Source organism: Lemur catta, chromosome 16 (assembly GCF_020740605.2).
Source record: "Lemur catta isolate mLemCat1 chromosome 16, mLemCat1.pri, whole genome shotgun sequence".
Lineage (NCBI taxonomy): Eukaryota > Metazoa > Chordata > Mammalia > Primates > Lemuridae > Lemur > Lemur catta.
The window spans coordinates 35714503-35735552 of NC_059143.1; the positions used below are offsets into that span (position 1 = coordinate 35714503).

A 21050-nucleotide genomic window follows, 5' to 3' on the forward strand; every position below is an offset into this window, starting at 1 on the left:
AGGACTTGCTTGTGTATGTCTTAGGGACACAACTTCAGTGTCAGGAGCTGCTGAGGGCTGAGGGCTGCATGGTTATCGGTCAATGAGTGGCCACCCTTTGATTACTAAAATAGTTGTGTTGTATTTGTGTCAGCGGCCCAAGAAAGGTATGGCAGAGGCAGGGGACAGGAAGATCCATGAGCAAATGACCAAAAAGTCCCCTATGTACACTTCAAACACAAAACCCGACAAAAACTGGTTATGACTTGATTAAATGCCATTTTCAAGAAGGTAAAGTATTTGGATAGACGTGTGCTTGACTTTCACACTGGAGAGGTAACGATTGCTGCTGAGGTCCATGATTTAGGCCAACACAGGTAAGGAAATTTGCCATTGGTCTGTAGCAAAATGAGAAAAACAGTGAATTCTCATTTTGCTTGGAGATTAGATTCAAGTGAAAATGATCACTTCGGTCAAAATTACTCTTGAATACCCCTTAAATTGCCCATGAAGTTCAGAATTCTTGGTTTGGATACCTACTCTGTGCAACGTTATACAGATGCCCCTTGACCTACAATGGGGCTGTTCCCGACAAACCCATCATAAGTCAGAAATACCGTAAATCGAAAATGTACTGAGGGCTGGCAACCCAGCAGATGGTCCCCAACTTACGATGACTCAATTTAGGATTTTTCAACTTTACAGTGGTCCAAAAGCAATGTGCATTCGATAGAAACCATAACCCCACAGTAAATCATAAGGAGCTCCTCGACTTACCATAGGGTTACATCTGATACACCCACGGTACAGAGGTTGTATAATGTATACTCTGTTATAAAGAGTCCATAAGCCCCATATTTAAATGTTATTTCTTTCCAAGTATATGTAGGTGAACCTGAGCATGTCAGACAAGCACTTGACTGAGACTCTCTAGTTGAAGGGCGTTCTATGAGATGGGAGAGTGAGTTTCTCACAGAGCTTAAGTGAATCCATGTACGTGTTGTTTTAAAGTTATGTCCTTTATGAAATGATCGTGATGGTATATGGTGGGTGTGTCCTTAGGTGGAATGAAAAGTAACAATTCCCTCATTTAAAATTTTACCGATTTATGAAATTTGAGATGTTGGGAACTACTAATCCAGGCCTGCCATTTTCTTTAAATTAAAGAACTCAACGCTTTGCATATCGAAGAATAAACAGAATAGGAATACCATGTGTAGTTTTTTGTCTCAGCCTGGAATCTTTCTTGACCTGTTCAACCTGGTCATCCTTGTTTGGCTCAAATGTCACTTTCTTAGAGAGGCCCTTTCTGATCCCCTAATCTAAAGCCTTATCACCTTCACTTTTTCCTGGTTTTTAGCACACTTGTCTGTTTAAATGACCTTTGTCTGTTTAGCTGCATCCTACAGACTATCTTCTCCCCCCAGTCGAGTGGAATCCCTTGTCTGTGGCCCAATTCACTGCTGTGTCCCCAGCAGCCAGGACAGCTGCCGGCACCTTGTACGCCCCAGCAGAGGTGTGTTGCCTGAATGAATGAAAGCACGTTTGGCTCCATGGAGAGGGACTACATTTCTGCTGTCTTGTCTCTCCAGTACCAGTGCTGAGCTTGCTCCTGCAGGTTCTCAGTCAAGCCTGAGAAGAGAGGCCTTCTCCCCGCCCTTCTTGTCTGAGGTGCAGCTCAGCTCCGTGGATACTCTCCAGCTGCCCGGTGCCCCACAGCCCCAGCCAGGCTGCTCTGACTCCAAATCTCGCTCACTATCCCTGTGAGGTGGGAGTGGCTCCCTCCCCAGGATGCGGCCATGGCCTTGGTTTTCAGGGCCCCTGGGCGATGCTCTGCTCTTGAGTAGGTCCACACACAGGCTTGTCCCTGTGGGGGACAGGCCCTTCCCTTTCTCTTCCAACCTCCTTGCAGCTTCCTCTGCTCTTGCATCCCACTTTGCTGGGACTCCTGTGATGAGTTGAGGGGAGGGATCTGAAAGCGCCCAGGGTGGGGGTGGGGGCAGGAGGTGACGGTCCTTGCAGAGGAAGGTGAGTTTGCAGTGAACCGCACTTGGTCCCCTGAAATGTTCTGGACATGGCCCAGGAGCTCAGGGAGTAGCTGGTTGGTTGACACAGGTGTGGCCACATTCTAGGATGTTTTGGAGAGTTTGGGCCGCTGTTTCCTAGCAGGCTCATGAGGGCCATGAATGGAAACACTTAATAAGCCTCAGGTCGGGGGACACCCATGTGCGGTGGGGTGTTCTTGGGCCGGATTCAAAGTGCCATATACATCCAATAATCTCATTGAATCCTCATAAGAACCCTCTGAAATAGGTAGACTTCATCATTACCACCACTTTCTAGATGAGGAAAACAGAAGCAAAAATAAGGTAGGCTTCTCTCCAAGTTCCCACTGTAAGTGGCAGTGACGGCATTTAATGGAAATGTCCTGTCACATTTCTTGGGCCTCGTGCTGCCCTGGTCTTGGGCAGCCCAGCTCTGCGCTGCTGCGGGTGCCCAGCTCCCACCCCTGTGCGTGCACACACTCGCCGCTGGCTCGGCAGACACTGGGACACGGGTCCTGGGGCTCCTGGGTGCTGCCTCTGACCAGCCAGCTCTGACCCACCGGGGCAGGGAGTGGGAGAGTGATTGCCCTGCTCGTTCACATGAGGCCTGGGGGGCATTTGCCCCTCTGCAGTGGGGTACGCCTCAGACTCTCAGCGTGCTGGTGGGGTGCTCTGGGCAGGGGCTCCTCCCCATGGCCCACAGATGCGCTCGCCCTGCACACCCCTGACCCTGCTAGCCTGTGGGATGAGCCGCACCAGGTCACACTCAGGAGGAGCAGAGCAGCCGCTGAAGCTCCTGGTGACTTCCGCGGGCCACGTCTCCTTTACGCTGCCAACTTCAGAGCCTTCTGTTCACTTCCGAGGGTGGCCTCAGGCATTCCTTCCTCCATGGTCCCTTGTGCCTTGGGTGTCCTGGCACTGTGACGTCCCTTAGCCTGTAGAAGTAAAATCCTGTGTGCGTGTCTGTTCTCCCCAGGGGCCTGTGGCCTTCTCTGAGACAGAGGCAGAGTCTCATTTGTCTGTGTCTGTGACGCATAGTGTGCTCACGGGACACATGGGGCCTCCTCTAAGCGTTTGCTGAATCATCGCTCCTCTTCTGATGTCGGGTGATCCTTCTATTCCTAGGACGCTCTCTGAACCTCCCCAGGTACCTGAAACCTTCCCAGGTGTGCCTGCCTTGCAGAGGTTGTCAGTTCCCCTGGGAGGCCGGAGCACAAAGTATTTCTTCTTCTTCCCACCAGCTCGCTTTCGGGGGTTCTTAAGGATCCGGGTCTATCTCTGTCGTGGACATACCATTCAGTCAGGGCCGTACGTGTCTCATCTTGCCCAGGTGGTTTTTCTGGGGGCTACAGAACAGAAACTGTCATTTTCTGTGGCCACTTGTGCCTCACATTTCTTGGGCCTCTTCCTGCCACTGGTCTGCAGCAGTTCGAAGGCTTTGCCTTTTCTTAGTTCAGACGTGCTTCCAGGACTCTGGCGAGGTGTCCGTCAGCCGGGGACTGGACAGCATCTGTTGGCCCCGGCTTCATTCTCTTGTGACTGTCCTGTGTCAGTGAGCAGCACAGACACCATCATGAGCCCATCGTGAACTGCTCTGGACTCTTGGTCCTGGGCTCATCACCTGGACAAGGCCTCTTGGTCTCATCTGGCCTTCGACACAGAGAGAGTCACAGTCATCCCTCAACCCCCCACCCCCACACGTAGGTACACAGACTCCCTTCACGATACTGCCTGCTTGCACTACGGAGGACTGACAATTGGAGTTGAAAAAGCAGGGAGGCACTTTGCTAACTTTCCTTTATAGTTTACACCATATAATATAGAAACAGTCTTCTGACCTTTTTCTGTTGCTTCTTAGTCCCTGTCCTTCGTGTCAATGCCTTCGCCTGTTTTTTCCTGTTCATTTGGAAATTAACAAGTAAATGCCATTTGCATTTGACATTGGCCGGTGGATTCTCCCTGACGTGGCTGTGGCTACCGGTGGGGGGAGGTAAGGGAGGGGTCATGTTTGTTTTCCATGGTCATAATGAGATCAGCCACAGAAACACCTACTGTGTTGAATTATTTAGGACTTTTTGGTTGCAAGCGACAGAAACCCAACTCAAAATATTTTTTTTTTTTTTTGAGACAAAGTCTCGCTCTCGCTCTGTTGCCCAGGCTAGAGTGCCGTGGAGTCAGCCTAGCTCACAGCAACCTCAAACTCCTGGGTTCAAGCGACCCTTCTGCCTCAGCCTCCTGAGTAGATGGGACTACAGCCATGCGCCACCATGCCCGGCTAATTTTTTTCTATATATATTTTTAGCTGTCCAGATCATTTCTTTCTATTTTTAGTAGAGACGGGGTCTCGCTCTTGCTCAGGCTGGTCTCGAACTCCTGAGCTCAAACGATCCTCCCGCCTCGGCCTCCCAGAGTGCTAGGATTACAGGCGTGAGCCACCGAGCCCGGCCCCAACTCAAAATATTTTAAACATAAAAGAAGAATTCATTGGCTCATGAAATCGAAGAAAGACTTAAGAGCTGTGTCAAAGGAGGTAGGAAGGGCAAATATTTTCATCCTCATTTTACACAAGAGCGAGGAAGGGCCACATGAGATATGCAGAGAAGACGGCCCAGGGTTGTGCGTTAGCTACAGCCAGAACCCAGGTCGCCTGAAGGGCGTGTGCAGTTTATTAGTCAGAACTCTTTGCGCTGTGACAGGAGGACGCCCACCTGGAAGGACAAAGGGGAAGGAGGGCTTATCGCCTTAGAGCATCCAAGGAGGTCCTGCGCGCTTCAGTGCCCCAGACTCTGCACCCACAGAGCTGTGCGGGCACAGACCTTCTGAACATAGGGTGGGCGCCACGTGCAGAGTGTCCCTGTGCCTTTCCGGGGGTCACGGACTCCACGAAAACCTGTCCACAGCTCCTCAGCTCAGCTCCTCTTCTAGAAAAGGCATTCAGCTCCCTGTGGAGCCGGCATCCAGTGTAGCATGGAGAGCAGAGCTTTTCAGAATAGGGGGAGTTTTAGGTTCCTGTGATTTCATGTTGGGACTACAGCTAAGGTATCACTTTTAAAAGGGTCTCTCCTGATCAAAAATAATAAATTAAAAGAAAAGTTAGAAAACCACCAATGTAAACATGGGTGGGCCTGCCCAACCTTTCTTTCTGAAACAGGTCAGCTTCTCTGAGTAGCCATGCCGCCTAGAGATTCCAGGAATTCGAGACACATTACCTGTTTATTTCTGCTTGGATGTGACCTGCACATCCTGCCCGCGTGGAGGGAGACCTTGGTAGGAGGACTTCTTAGAAAAAAACATGAGATGCATGACCCCCAGCAGGAGGAAGCCTCTGCTATTAAGACAAGCTGATTGTCACAGGAGCTGCACTTGGGATTTTTATGGCCTTTTAAGTTGCCAAGTGCTGCGGTTCCTTTGTATTGTTTGCCCCTTGGGATGTGTCCGCAGGTGGGGGCTGGAGGTGGTAGGAGTCTGCAGAGTCCTGAGCTGGCAGGGCCTGGACTTGGCCTGGAGGTCTGCTGGGCTCTCCCGGGTTTGCCCGGCAGGCATGGCAGAACTCGCATCTGGCTGTGCCAGACTGCGCCCGAGGCCCTCCATGCCTGGTCATCTGGAATGTTCTGGAGGGAAGGAAGCTGTTAGTTTCTGTGTATTTAATAAGCATTCTTGGAAGTGACTGGAGTCTGGCGGTGTCACTACGCAAGCTCGTGAAGCAGAGAAGAGGGACTGTGGTTCCCAAGGGGCCAGGGCAGAAAGTCAAAATCCAGCAGACAGGTGTGTCAGTTGGCACAGAACAGGGTTGGCGCTGCCGGGCGTACCTGGCCAGGAGCCTAACATGGGCGCCTCCCTGCTTGAGACCTCCCACGGCATCCTCGGCCGGGGCTGGGACCCCCAGCCTCCTGTCGCACCCCAGCATTGCATGGCTGCGCCGCTTCCTGATAGAGGCCTTTAGTGCTGCTGTTCTAGGCCTTCTGCAGTCTGGGGGGATCCTTAGCACAGCAGGAGGGAGACGCTCTTGGATCTGTAATGCTTTCTTCTTTTACAAAGAGCTGGTGTGGGGGGGAGAGAGATAACAGACCTATGAGATAGTCAGGCTTGGATGATTTCTGTCAGACCAGGTTCACGGTCAGGGGTCAGGAGTCAGAGGTCAGAGATCACGAGACTGTCAGGAAGATCTTCCTTGAAGGTTAAGTGGGCTCCACAAAGCTGCAAGCCGTGGGACTGGGCTCTGGGGGCGCCTCTAAACGTCATCGAGGCAGACTGGAAGGGGAGCAGGCACAGCAGCAGCCGGGGGGCCCCCACCCCGCTAGCCTGTGGGGTGAGGGGCAGGGTGGGCTTGATGGCCAGCAGCACCACCCTGTAGTGAGAGGAGGACAGGTGAACGGGGAGGCTGCAGTTGGGGCCTTGGCCAGGGTCATCTGTGGGGTCACAGCCAGGACATGCAGCGCAGACACGGGTGGCCTCTGAACCAGTGCCAGCTCTGCGTCTTCCGGGCCTCGGGGGAGGCACGGTGGCCACTGGGAGGGACTGCCTGTCCCCGAGTGCAAGGCCAGGGCTGCCTCTCCAGCACAGGGAGGGGCTTGCTCTCAGCCAGGCCCCTCGCGTCTAGGGCCCCAGGGCGCACGTGGGCCCCTGGGTCTAAGCCAGGGCGGGGCACAGCTCTCTGATTCTCCAGGGGTTCGGCCTCTACATCTCTGCCCTGGTACCGTAGGCCGTGTGACGTCACAACTGGGAGCATGAGCCTTAGAGACGGAAGACACAGGCTTGCTGCTAACTGGCTGGGCGGCCTTGGGCCATTTCTTTGACCTTACTGGCCTTCTGTTCCTCTTCTATAAAAATCGGTTGTTAATATAGTGGAATTACCTGGCAAGCACTTAACATACACACATTCAAATCTCTGTTTTGGCGCAGGAGATATACTGAAAAAAATAACCCTTTGTCAGCCTGGGTGATTTTGCCCACCTTCCACCTGTGTTACTTTCCTGCCACCGCCATAACAATGGACCACGAACTGGGTGACTCAGAAGGACAGAAACTTCTTGTCTCGCAGTTCTGGAAACCAGAGGTCTGAAATGAAGATGTCCATAGGGCCACACTCCCTCTGGAGGTGCCAGGGAAGGACGTTCCTCTCCTCCCTGGCTTGTGGCAGCATCACTCCAACCTCCACGTGGCCTTCTTGTAAGGACACCAGTCACACTGGATTAGGGTGACCCAACTCCGTCATGTCCTCATCTTAGCTAATCCGGTCTGTGGCAGCCCTCTTTCCCAGTCAGGTCCTGCAGGAGTGCTGGGGTTAGGACTTTAACATGAGAATTTGGGGGGGCACACTTCAGCCCACCACACCCCCCGGGGGACACTTGGCCGAGGGAGGAGGAAGCTTGGGAGGGAGGCAAGGCCTCTCGGGGCGGGCGCATCCTGGCCCCAGTGAGTCGTGCTTAAAGACAGGCAACTTGTGCACAGGGGGCCCCACATGCGTGCCGGCCACTCGCCAGGCAGGCCACAGTGGTCACAAGAGCCTTCTTCGGCCCCAGAAGGAAGCGGCTGTGCTGGACAGCTGGTGGCTCCGCTGTGGTCTCCAGGGAAAAACGTTCTGCGGGGACACGGGTAACGTGGACATCCGCGGGCACAGCCCTACCCACTTGCTCACCGGGGGTGACACAGGGCCACCCTGTGGCAGACAGGGTCCCTGGGGACCACAAGGCAGGAGCAGCAGGTGATGCGGAAAGAGGGGGTGGGGACAGTTGGGCAATCCCAGTGCTGAGGACCTGCAGCTGGGACTGCAGTGTAAAGTGTGCTCCGGGGCTGCCGTCACAAGTCACCAGGAACGGAACGGGCACTTAAAGCAGCAGACATTTATCAGCTTGCAGTCCTAGAGGCTGGAACAGTCAAGGTGTTGGCAGGGCCCTGCTCCTTCCGGAAGCTCTGCTCAGCCGCTGGTGGCTGCCAGCAGCGCTCAAGTTCCTGGGCTGGTATCTGCGTCACCCCAAACCCTGCGTCTGTCTTCACACAGCTTCGTCCCTCTGTGTCTCCTGTTTCTCTGTGTCTACATGTCCTTCTTGTAAGGACACCAGTCATTGGAGTTAGGGCCCCTCCTAATCCCGTATGACTTCATCCTAACTTGATTATATCTAGAAAAACCCTATTTCCAAATATATTCACAGGGACCCAGGGTTAGGGCTCCAACACAATTCTACCTACTGCAGGGGGTGAAGAGGACTCTACAGATGGGACCAAGCCAGACACTGTGGTCAGGAGCACCAGCGCTGGCCCTGGGAGCACGGGGCCTCCGCCTCCACCCAGGTGCCAAGCACATGTCCCCACTGGGCCTGTGACAGCGGCATCGCTGGTCTTCCCTGACCACCTCCTCTTTTCAGGGACATAATTCTGCCTGCCCCTGCCTCCTTCTCTTCCGTAGCAAAACGTTATCGTTTATCATGTCATGTACTTATTTATTTGTCTCTCTCCTTTTACTAGAATGTGTGCTCTACAGGAACAAGCATCTTGCCTATTTTTTTCAGTACTCTGTCCACAGTACCTGAAACAACACGTACGGGATGGGTAGATGCATGGAAGCATGGGTGGGTGGGCGGGAGCCTGTGGCCCAGGGGAGGCATGTCACTCTTAACACTGTCAGCTGGTCCGAGAGCCACCAGGCACACACGCTCTCTGCTCAATGTGTTTGCTGTGCCCTCCCTCCTCCCACCCTCACCCCCAGACCCAAGATTTATTTTTCATAGTTGCCATCCCTGGACATGGCCCTGGCACTCCCAGCCTGGGATTATTAACTGTCTGGGGCTAATGTTCCGGGCCCAGAGCTCTGCTGGGCCTGCCTTAATCCCTCAGAAATACCTTCTACGCCAGGTTGTGAGATAGCAGCCTCAGCCTGCCCCAGAATGGGCTGATTTTACATAACGTGTTTTGCAACGAGAGTAGCAACAGATGCTGCCCCTCGGTGTTGCGTCTTAAACCAGCACCGACCTGCAGGACCAGAGCATGCATGTGCGTGTGTGCGTGTGTGTTTCACGTGTACTCTGCATGTGGAAAGAGTATTATCTTCCCTCCCTCCCTGGAGAGGCTTGGTTTATATAATCTACTTGTCTCCCGGGCCCATTTAGTTATCGCAAGCGGTCAGACGTTAGACAGGGGGGAACTGCAGCCGGGTCTCAGAGCGCAAGGGAGAATGGTTCTCGTGCAAGAAGTCACGGGAGCAGCCAGGTGGTGCTCCAGGGTGGTGCTCCAGAGGCACACGGGGCTCAGATTGACCAAACGCGCAAACCAGCTGGGGACGCCCAGGCTGTTCGCTCGTGGGGCGGGCGGGGGCCTCGTACTTGGACTGACGGCCACAGGCAGATCTTTCAGAGCACAGAGTGGAAGCATTTTTTTTGGCAAATAATTAAAACAAAGGCCACACTATATGCCCTTAAAGGATAAATTTCCCATTCTCCACTCAAGCGACATATCCTAGCTTAAAAAGCAAGATGGGATCTGTGGTCTAAAGCCAGAATAGCGTCTCCCTGGCCAGGCCACCGGGAGCACCAGGTCAGGCTCTTTTCCAGATCCCTTATTAGTCACTCCTGTCACTGGGCGCCCCTCGGCTAGGACGTGCCACCCTTCCTAGTCCTATCTTACGGGCGATGTGTTCAGGCAGCTGTTTCCTCAAGATTAAATGAATGAGGGGGCACTTTTCACTGTGATGCACGATCTCCTCCTCCCCCTCCTCCTCTCTCCCTCCTCCCTCCTCCTCCCTCTCACACACCCCCCTTCCCGCCACCCCCCCCCCCCCCGGTTCTCCTCTTTTTCCTCCTCCTGTACCTCTTTCTCCTTCTTATTCTCCTTTTTTTCTTCTTCTTAACAATTGCTCTTCCCTCTGCCTGGAATATACTGCCCCCAGCTATCTTTACCCTTTTTTATTGACATAAAATTCACTATCATAAATTCACCGTTTTGTAGTGTACAACTCAGTGTTTTTTAGTATATTCACAAAGGTCATGCAACCGTCACTACTGTCTAATTCCAGAATATTTTTGTCAGCCCCAAAACCCATATCCATTAGCAGTCACTCTTCATTCTCCCTCTTCCCAACCCCTGGCAGCTTCTAATCTACTTTCCACCTCTGCAGATTGGCCTGTTCTGGACAGTTTGTAAAAAATGGAATCATATATGTGGTCCTTGGTGACTGGCTTCCTCCCTGAGCATGATGGTTTTGAGGTTCATTCATGTTGTGGCGTGGATCAGAGCTTCCTTCCTTCGTGTCCATGTAATATTCCGTTGTGTGGATCTATCACAGTTTATCCGGTCATCAGTTGATGGGTGTTGGGTTGTTTCCATTTATTTTTTTGGCTGTTAAGAACAAGGCTTCTGTGACCACTCACATACAGTCTCACCTCTCGCCAATGACGTTAAAGGTCCTCTGCTCACATGGGCCAGCTGCATGGCTGGTGGCAGCTGTGTGGCTCACCACAGCCTTTCTCCTTCTTTCTCCTTCTGCCGGCCTCACATTGGCCCCTGTTAACACCAAATGCCCTTGTTTTGGGGGGGGTGGGCAGCACCTGGAGTGCTGTGTGTCTCTTGGTACCCAGAACTCCCTTGAGTTTGAGAAACAAGGTGGCTGATTGAAGAGAGGCCTCCAGGCGAAGCTTGTGTAAACACAGCGCACCCCATTTTATGCAGGAGGAGGTTCCTGGTGCTGGAAAGTTCTATGCAGAGTGCCCCAGGGAAGGAAGCAAGGTTCATTCATTTATTCACCAAGATGCCACATTGGGGCTGGGGTCCACGGTGGCCTCATAGGTGGGGCCAGTCCTCTGTAGCCCTTGCCTGGATTATTCATGGAGAGGGAGGCCCTCCGAGGGTGCAGGGGTTTGTTCTGTTACCTTTGTCACTTTGTTCAGCTGATGTCTGGCCTCCTGCTAGGGTCTGCCAGTCTGGCCAAAGAAAACACAAAACAGAACTCCTCCGCCCTCCCCTAGCACACTGGCCTGGGGCACCAGGCGCTGCACGGATTCCCTCTTCCTTCCCTGGCCTGGGCTTCCCGTGCCTCCTTCCCTGCACACCCCCTCCTGCTGGACTTACCAACGCTGGGGGATCCACGAGCACAGGTGTCTGGGATGCCCTGTTTGTCCTGGCGCAGTCAGCCCTGGTCAGAGTGTCAGATCATGGGAGAGATGATGATGATGATGATGATGATGATGATGACGACGACGACAATGGCAATGACACCAAGATGTTTATTAAGGCTCACAATGTACCAGGCATTTTTCTATGTTCTTCGCATGTTTATGAACTCATTTAACCCTCACATGAGTTCTAGGAGGCTGATGCTCTTACTATTTCCATAGGCACATAGAGGTTAGGTCGTGTACGCAAAGTCACACAGCCACCAAGATCTGAACATCCGCAGTCGAGCTCCAGAGCCCAGGATTCTAACCACTGTGACAATATTGACACATTCTCTCTCCCTCCCTCTCTCTCTCCCTCCCTCTCTCCTCATATATATATATAGGTGTTGTTCTAGAATGGATGGTGGAAAGAGGGGACATAACAGTGGCTGCATGAGAAGCCCAAGCAGCCCGTATGCCCCATCAGGCCACACGGAGTCCTGGGGAAGGCTTAGGACCCCACGCTCTCATTGCCGCTGCCCATGGCTGGGGGAGGAGGCCAGGATGTGGGTCGGAGCCCAGGACTCTGAGGCCAAGATGGAGGAGGCTGGCAGCTCCGGGGCCCGTGTTATGCCAGGTGCTGGGGCAGCACCCTCTGCCCACCCTCGGAGCTGAGAGCCCGATGCAGGCAGCCGGCTCAGGAGGGAGCCTCGGCTTCCTGTCCATTGTCTACTTGGGGCGCACCCAGCGTGTTCCTGAGTGACCTGGAGGGGCAGGGAGGGCGGGGAGGGGCCGGCCCAGAGCTCAGTCCGGGTGGGAGAGGGGAAACGAGAGGGGAAGACCTGGTGTTTCTCCTTGTTTGTGTTTTGTATTAAAGAAAACAAATAATATCCTTTGAGAAAACCATTAAACAAAGAACATCCTAAGGGTCCAGAGGCCCATTGTGGCTGCCTGGAGCCCGGAATTCATTCATGCTTTTTGACTAGATCGCTGGAGGCAAGAGAGACGGGGGTAGGAGGGAAGGACTGTTGTTAAAATGTATTTCAAAATGTGTCATTCCCTCCCTGGCCCAGTAGGCATCCAGGCCAAGTGGCCATATTGCCAAGGTCCCTGTGTCCTCCCTCCCTCTGCCCCTCTGGGAAGCTCCCCCAAACTGGCCAGTCCCAGCACAGCCAGGGCTGCCAATGTCCACCTCACCCTCCCCCTGGTTGTGGGCTGAGCCCTGTGAAGGCAGAACAGTGGGACCCTCCACTGGGAGCCCAAATCCAGAGGGCTGCGTTTGCCCCACCACAGGGGGTCAGGGCTGCCAGCCCATGAATATTCACTGTATGGCCTCTCTGGGCCTTGGTCTCCCTGCCTGTCAAGTAGGGGTCTGGGCCACATGGACTCTCGCTGACCACTCTCCTGCAGACTGGGCTCTGTGGCTCCTCTCTCATCCTGTGCATGCCCAGGTCCCTGCAGGTGGCATGGACGGTGGCATGGACTCTGCATCAGGCCTGTAGCAGGTATCCCAGACCCAAGCCAGGCCCCCCAACCCCAGACCCCCAGGCCTAGGTACCCCCCACTGCTCCCGGCTGCCCATCGTGGAATGGCAGTGCTCTCTGCCCTGTCCCACCAGGACATGCTTTTCTGTTGCCACGGGGCGGTAAGAACAGAGCTGTCCGTCAGCCCAGCTTCTGCAGGGAATTCTGCCCGGGGCCTGGCGTTTATGGGACCAGCCCATGTTATACATGGAGGGTCTCTCTCCAACCTTGATATAAATGTATAAATAGTTGTTGTCATGATGAAAATACACAAAAGACCATCCTTAGAATTTTCCCCATCCCTCCTTTACAGTTGAAAAAGGCATTTAGCTTTTTGCACGTTTTCCCTAAATACTCTTTATGCGGAGTAAGAGAAGAGGATTTGGTAAAATTTGTACAGGGGGAGCCTGGACTAAGATTAGGAGACACATTTCCTCTGCGCAGGGCTCAGGGTTTGTAGAATTTACCTCCTTGGTCCTCTCAGCAGCCCAGAGCAGAAGGTGTTAACATTCCCAGTCTGTTAGGAAACGAAGTGACTTGTCCTGGACAGCAGCCCTGGCCCCAGCTCTGTGGCTCATTCACCTCTGGACTAGAGCATCCACATCTGTAATTCAAGGGCTTAGATACTATGGATTTCAAGGTGCCCTTTGTCCCCACTGTCCTTTGATTCTGTAGTTCCAGCATCATTGACCTGGTGGGAAATTCACTAACGCTAGTATTTTCCATTTTTCAGTCTGGATTGTGTGGTCAGAGGCTAGTCTCCCCAAACTCTTGGTTTCTCTCTGTTTTAGAGGCTGCTATAGCTGATGCAGTCCCAGAGGTGCTGTGCTCGCTTTCTGCAGTCACTAATGCTCCCCCTTCCTCCCCCCACCACGCAGGGCTACCACCCGATGCCCCATGAAGTAGAGATTGCGCACACCAAGAAGCTGTTCCGGAGAAGGAGAAATGATCGAAGGTAGGAGACACCCCGTCTTTGGGTTTTCTTTGCCCGCGTCGGCTGTGTGGAGCTACCTCGGGTCTGGCCTGCGGTTTTGCTTTGCCCGGTCACCAGCTGATGCCTATGGGATGAGGTTGGCAGCCTGATGCTGTTGGTCACTGGTTGGGATTCCCACGAGGGCGAGGCGGCTCCGCTTCTCTCGTCGTTCCAGGGATTGGATTCCTTCTGGAGTCCAGCTGAGGGCCCCCTGTCACCACTGCCTCTTCCTGGGGGGGACAGGACCCAGGCTCTGCAGTTCAGGAGGAGAAATACGCTTCCCACTGATCTCAGAGCAACAGTGGCAGTGCCCAGGAATAGGACCTTGCTGGCTGCGTGTTTTGAGACATGGCCTCCAGGAGGCTCCCGGAGCTCACAAGTTAAAGGGTATCTGTCTTTCCTCCTCCCGTCATTGGTCATTGTCCCTGAAGTTGTCCCTGGTGCGTGCCGGCTCTGCTGTCTCAAGCGACACACAGATCAGCAATGGTCCACACTGCTGCTCCCAAATGCCTGGAGGAGCCCACTTAAACTAAGGCAGAGCCCAGGATCTCCCATGGGGCCCAGAGTCCTGGGGGACAGCAAGGGGCCAGGAAAGGTGCAGTGAAGCAGCCCTGGATGGGAACAAGCAGCTGAGATCGGGCATCCTGGGAATGTGTGTATTTATTGTCAAAAAGGCTTTCTTACAAGGAAAGGTCTTCAAGATGTATTTTAAGCGCAAAAATTCAGGTGCAGAACAATGTTTGTTGTGCATGGCCACTTGTGCAAAAGGGGGAGTTAGAGCCTATTTTTTTGCTTGAATGTGCATAAATTATTTCTGGGTGGAAATACAAAAAAAGAAAGAACAAAAAGGCTTATGCCTGAGGAATTAAAATGAAGTGTTCATTCCTCTGTAGGGAATTTACTCTTAGATAAAGGTGGTGGCATGTGGTCTTACCATTAGTGAACAGAGAATGTTCTCGTAGAGCCAAGGAACAGCCAGCTGCATCCCATGCCGGGGCACTGGGGGCTCCTGCTTTCATGGCAGGTGGGCTCTGGGGCTGACCTGTGCCTCTGATCCTTCCTCTGGGGGCAGGCTCGGGACAAGCATTGATGGGCAGGTGGTGGCCACAGCTCTCAGGGTTGGTATAGGATTGGGCACCCAGAATGCCTTGTCATCCACTGGTGGATTTAGTGGGTCTGGCATGAGTCGCAGAGGACAGTAAATGTACACCTAGCTGGGAGGAAGGCAGCCCTGGCAGAGAAATCAGAACCCCCAGTCATGAAAAGGGAAGACTGAGCAAGGAGAGTTGAACCAATCCCTCGTCCTGCCCTCACCAGAGTGTGGTTAATTGTGCTACGTGTGCTGCCTCTTTGCTGTGCAGCGTCACAGAGGCTGACTCCTGGCTTCTGAGTTCCTGGTGGAGGGAGGGAGGGAGCACCCCTCAAGGAGGAATGGGGTTCACAGGGGCCTGGGGAGGTGTCAGGAAAAGCAGAGGCTTTATGTCCTCCCTCCCATGGCCCTGTGGTCCCTGATGGCAGGGAGGGCCCAGAGCGTGTGTCTCAGGTGTGGAAGTCCCCAAGGTTTCCAATGAGAAGTCACCCTCTGATCCACTTCTCCGGGCCCAGGCAGTGGCAGGCTGCTGCCCGGCGTCCAGGCCAGCCCACACGTCCATTTCTGGGCCAGGTTTTCTCGCTCAGCTGGAGTCCCCTGGACGGTGGCACAGTGGCAGGCCTCCGGAAAGCAGCAGCCTGGCCCAGGAATGTGGGGAGAGGAGCGCAGCACGCAGGACTGGGAAGCCGGACTTCCGCTGGGCCGCACTCGCGCTAGCAAATGCCCGGGTTAGGTCAGCACACCTCACAGAGGCCGTGGACCGGGCCAGGCTCCAACAAAAGGCAATAAAGATGATTAAAAGGGTGGAAAGTATGTCCTGTGAGGAGAGCCGGAGGGCTGCGGCCAGGGAACAGGAGGCCAGAGGGAAGGAACATATGGAAGACTGACAGGGGGGCAGCTGCCTCCACCTCCACAGGGGCCCGAGCTGGAGGAAATCAGCTTAAAGGGCAGAACAGTTTTCAGCTGGACCGAAGAGGGACTCAAGGAGGGAACATTTGACCCGCGGGGCCCAGACGCTGCAGTTCAGGGCAGCAGACGGGAGCTGGGCGAGCAGCGCGTGCTGGTCAGGGCGCTGCTCCCTTCGTCCTGTATCGTGGACACGGCACGGCCCGTCACTCACCCGTAGCCTGGAGCTGCCCTGGAATCCCCAGGGGATGGGGACTTTCGAGAGAAGAGCAGGCAGCCGATCCGTTAAGGACCACATTGTCTGAAAACAGGAGTCTCCTGAGTCCTTCCTGGGAAATCATGTGATTCTGAAATTCAAAGAGCGGCTGCGGAATGTTATCAGGTTTACCCCCAACCCTCCCTGCTGATGACTGATAGTAGTGGCTTTGCTAAGTGCCAAACCTTCATGTTTGACCTTGGTTGTTGATGCTTTCGTACGGCAGGTGAACCTTCCTAATATTTGGGTTTAAACCACACTGAGAGGCACTTGCATTCCCCGGGCACACCGGGTGGCAAAGCGGGAGGGGACCAGAATCAGGTTTGGTGGCCGATGGGCACAGCCGGAATCTGTGTCATGCCTCTCACCTCCCCTGTCATGTGAAGGGAAGCGGCCAGTTGTAACCCCACGGTGTCTCTGTGGCTCTCCTTGATGCCTGCAGGAGTCCGTGGCCTTCCCTCTCCTGACCAGTGCCTGGAGTCGGTTTCCGATAGCTGCAGACTCCGTGCAGCCTGGGCGTGTAGCTGAAGTGGGATTGGGTGACTTCCCACAGCCTGGAGCAGGGATTTGCAAACGGGGACCTAGAATCCTGGTCTTCTGGAGATCTGCGTCCTATCCCAGTTCCAGCTGGGCTGTTGGGGGGCGGGGAGGGGTTGTGTGCTCTACTGCTTTTATTTTCCACTGGTTTAAGTCCGCGACTATTAGCAAGCTGAATAATGCAGCAGTCAAAGCACATACCCTGGAGTTAGGGGCTGGATGGGAATCCCACCGCCTCTGCTTACCAACTCTGTGATCTGGGCAAATTACTTCATGTCTTGAAAGCTCTATTTTCTCTTCTGTGAAATGGGTCCACTAATTGGGAGGCTTAAAGGAGCTATTAATGACTCTTGTAAAGCACCTAGAAACAGTCTTAGTGCCACCTACAGGTGAGAGGGAATCCGAGGTGCTCAGGAAACCTTTCCAGATGAGTGTGGAGTGCAGATGTCTGCAGTGAGGCTGGGCTTTGTCCCCATGATCCAGGCAGCATTCTAGGTTTGCTTGTGACCCCAGCAAGCCTTGCCCTGCATTCCCTCCAGGGGCCAGGGTGCCAGGATCAATTGTTCCTTCTCCTGGATCGACTCTTAAAGCCCTGGCCCCACTGTCAGGGCCTCCCCGAGCCTGGGCAGGGAAGGAGGGCCCCCCAGAGCAGGCATCTGCAGGCTCTGCCCCTACATTCCATGGGCTGCTTCGGGTAAGTTGTGGATGTCCTTTTTCTGTTGTGCAGAAAAAAATTAAGCTCATGGACAGTTCAAATGTTTTCTCAAGAGTGATCTTGAAATTTGAACAACTGGTAACCACTTGTTTATTTTTGGAAGCTAGTAAAAGACAGTTTGCTGATTTCAGACAAAGTTGTTCATTTTATGACATAAATGCACTAAATGAGTCTTCCACGCGTTCCTCAAAGAGCAGCACGCCTTCAGATGCCCTGTGCCCACACAAGTTGGAGACCTGTTGCTTGGAAGGGGGTCTGTTGAGGTTTGTACCCTCCCAGCATGCAGGGCAGAAGAGCGAGGTCCCTAGAGGGCTGAAGCCCTGGCCCACTGCCTCAGTTTACCTGAGTGAGGTCCCTCACCTGGGGGCGTGGTTTTCTGCTGCTCCCCTCGCCCCACCCTGGTTCCCTTTTAGGAGAGGAACACACTGAAGCAATGAATGACTATTGTGGTCAGCGTCCCCTAGGAAGCAGACTTTGGGATGGGGATGCTTACAAAGCAGGCAGGGGATGCCCTTGGCCTCCATACCCGTAGTCAGGAGGAGGAGCAGCAGGACCGGGCAGAGAGCAGGTGACCTGCAGTGCAGTCTTGGAGAGGTCTGATCCTAGGGGGTTCTGAAGTTGGGGTGACTTTTTAGAGCTATCCCAAGATGGAATGGAGGGACAGCCCTTCATCCCCTCATGCCTATTGGTCATCAGGGAGAGTTTGCCCAGACTAGGGGTGTGACCCTGGGCTGGGCAGTGCCCATCAGCCAGGGTGGTTTTCCTGGGGGTCTGGCGGCTGAGGCTGTCTGCACGGTACTTCCAGTGGCCGGGAGAGAGTCCTTCATTCCAGAAGGGGCATCTGGGCAGTATGTCATGATGAACACCACAGGGAAGCACCATTTAACTCCCCTGCCAGGAGGGATTGAGCTTTCCTGTGTGCTACAGAGAGCACAAAAGTGCAGGGGTGGCCCCTGCTCTCAAGGGCCTGAGGTGTAGCTTGCACAATGGCACTGTTGCTCCAGAATCCACCAGAACGTTGAGCACGGTGGTGTAGCATCCGCGTGTTAACAGGGAGGAGGCTCAGAGAAAGGAGCCATCCTGAGAGATGGTTCTGGAATACTTCCTGGAGGAGGCGGGGATGGAACTACCAGCAAGACGCCAGGAGGATTTGGAAGGGAGATGGGGGGTGTCGGGACGAGGGGAGCACGAACCCCACAGCTGCGCAGGCAGGCGTTGGAGCCAGAGATTCCCCACCTGGCAGGAGTCCCCCACGTGGCTCCTAGAAACAGAGCCAGGGGCCAGAGCTCAGCACAGCCATGACCCCCAACCAAACTAGACAGAGAGGCAGGCTCCTGAGGACCCCGGCCCAGACTGGTAGCGTCTCCACGGACCCCGCGGCTCCGAAGCCCGGCCTCTCAACCACGAGAGGCGGCGGCTAAGGGAGGCATTAGTGGTCCCTCGCACCATGCCCATGCGGCCAGGGAGACGGGAGAGCCTTCTCCAAATTAATTTGTTTCATTAAGTGAGGTCTCAGAACAGTTAATTTACTCCATGTGCAACGCAGATTGAAAGGAAGAAGAAAACAATACCTTGGCCATCCCAGCTGGCGTCACATGGCTCCGCAGGGCGAGTGGCAGGGGAGCAAGCTGTCCCCCTGGGGTGCAGGGTTGGGCTGCTCGCGGGACACTGCAGGGTGGTCACAGCCCACAGCAGCGCTTGCTGTCTCTGCCTACAACTGACTGTGACTGTGGCCTTGGTGTCCTCTAATTGTAGAACCAATTAAGACTCTTGTCCCTCCCTCTCTTCCTCTGCCAACGTGTACCCAAGCCCTTAGTGTCAGCCGTCAGATTTGAGTTCACAAGCTCTCTGTGACATCATCTCAGTCACTGATAAAAACAAACAGGACATTTGGAATTAGTGGTGATGGCTGTGCAACTTTGTGAATAGATTAAAAAATCACTGAATTATATACTTTAAAGGGGTGAATTTTGTGGTATATGAATTATATCTCAATTAAAAAAATTGTTTTCAATGACTAGGGCAGGTCCCAGGATGAGGTGATGTGGCAAGCCCCGTGACACACCTCTTCAATGTTGGTATTTGTAGGGTTCCCTAAATGTATCAGGCCAGTAACTCTTTCAGAAAAGGACATGGAATTGGTCTGCCAGCACTGGGTCTGTGTGAACCCTTGCTAGCTCTTAGCGATCGCCTCTTTTCTTCTAAACTATCTGTTGGGGAATCTCTTTGGGAGAGATGTTATCTATATTTTTCTATAATAATTTTTGAAGGTTAGATTACATATGCCTAGCTACAGCCTCCAGCACTTTTGTTGTATTATTCAAGGATTTCCAGAGAAACAGAACTAATAGGACATGTTGAGAAAGGAAAAGAGAGATTTATTATGGGAATCGGTTCCTGGGAGACAAAGAAGCCCCACAGGCTGCCCCCTGCAGCAAGCGGGAGAGCCAGGAAAGCCAGCGGGGTGGTCCGTTCTAAGTGCCAAGGCCGAGAGCCCGTGTGACAGTAAACATACTGCATGTTGCAGTATGTGACGTTCAAGGGCAGGATAAGATGAATGTCCCAGCTCAAGATGAGAGCGAGCAAGTTCGGCCTTCCCTGCTTATTATGTTCAATTCAGGCCCTCCACAGATTGGGTGGTGCCCACCCGCGTTGGTGAGAGCAATCTTTGCTTGGTTTACTGATTCAAAGCATCCTCGTAGACACACCCAGGAATGATGGTTCACCAGCTCTCTGGGCATCCCTTAGCCCAGTCAAGTTGACACATAACGTTAGCTATTCCACCTATTCTCCAGGATTGCTCAGACATGGTCAGGGACCGTTGATGACCTCATGTGAAGACTTCTCTTACCCTGACCAATACTGCCCCATCTCTCAGGCAAGAGCACCGTTACTCTCCTGTGACCTCTCCTAGGCCCTGGGTGTCCTACGGATGCTCCAGCTGAGTCTGCCGTTTCCGGGCCAGCACGTGTTCTCTCGTGGAAGGCAAACTTGAAGTTGGCCAGGTCTGCTTTCTTTTAGCAACATCTTAATTCTACATCATCTGCCCCATCAGCAGCCTCACACTTCACTCTGCCTTCTCACTCTAAATACGAAAATGTAATTTTAGAGTTGTCATTGATATTCTTAGGCCCCACTCCTTGACTCTGCTCTGATGACCCCATGCTCTGATGGTCATCCCTGCTTATGGGAAGCCCCTCATTCCATTCTGGGACGTATCTTACTCCTCCTTTGCACATCTGGGCTCATGGAGAGGGCCCTAGGGGACACCCATTGCCTCCTGAAACCCTTGTCCTTAAGTCACAGCTGCTGTCTAGAGCTTGCTGTTCCCTTTAGCACCTCAGATCGCTCCACCAGTCATGGTGCTTCACCCACAGAGGTGACTAAGTCCCCAGATCTTGGCCATCAGGAACTGACCGGGAGAGTCCTGCATCTGTCCACCAGCTCATTCCGACGAGTTGTTACGTTAGCCCTTTGGGAAGTACGGTCGGTCTGCATTACTCGTGGATTCTGTGTTTGCAAATTCGCCCACTTGCTAAAAGTTATTTGTAACACCAGAGTCAATACTTGTGTTTTTGTGGCCATTCGTCGACATGCACAGAGCAGAGCAGTAAAAAATTTGAGTTGCCGACCTGCAGGATCCCAGCTGAGGTCAGACCAGGTGACACTCTGCCTTCTTGTTTCAGCTCTCAGGTTGTAAACAAGTATCCTTTTCATGATCTACTTGGTGCCATATCTTTCACATTTTTGTGCTTTTTTGGGTGAATTTGCTGTTCAAAATGGCCCCCAAGAATAATGCTGAAGTGCTCTCTGCTGTTCCCGAGTGCGAGGAGGCTGTTACCCGCCTTATGGAGAAAATGCATGTTAGATAAGCTGTCTTCAGGCCTGGGTTGGATGCCGTTGCTGTGAACTCAGTGTTAACAAATCAACAGTGTATATT

The 21050-nt window shown here is 53.4% G+C and overlaps 1 protein-coding gene across 1 annotated transcript in view; it reads left to right on the top strand.

Annotated features, from left to right (window-relative positions):
• Positions 1-21050, top strand: part of CTIF (cap binding complex dependent translation initiation factor) — a 260791-nt gene that overhangs the window by 114864 nt on the left and 124877 nt on the right. Inside the window, exon 7 of the mRNA XM_045527488.1 lies at positions 13512-13588. Within this exon, the coding sequence (XP_045383444.1) occupies positions 13512-13588 (77 nt within the window). The remainder of the gene's footprint in view (positions 1-13511; positions 13589-21050) is intronic.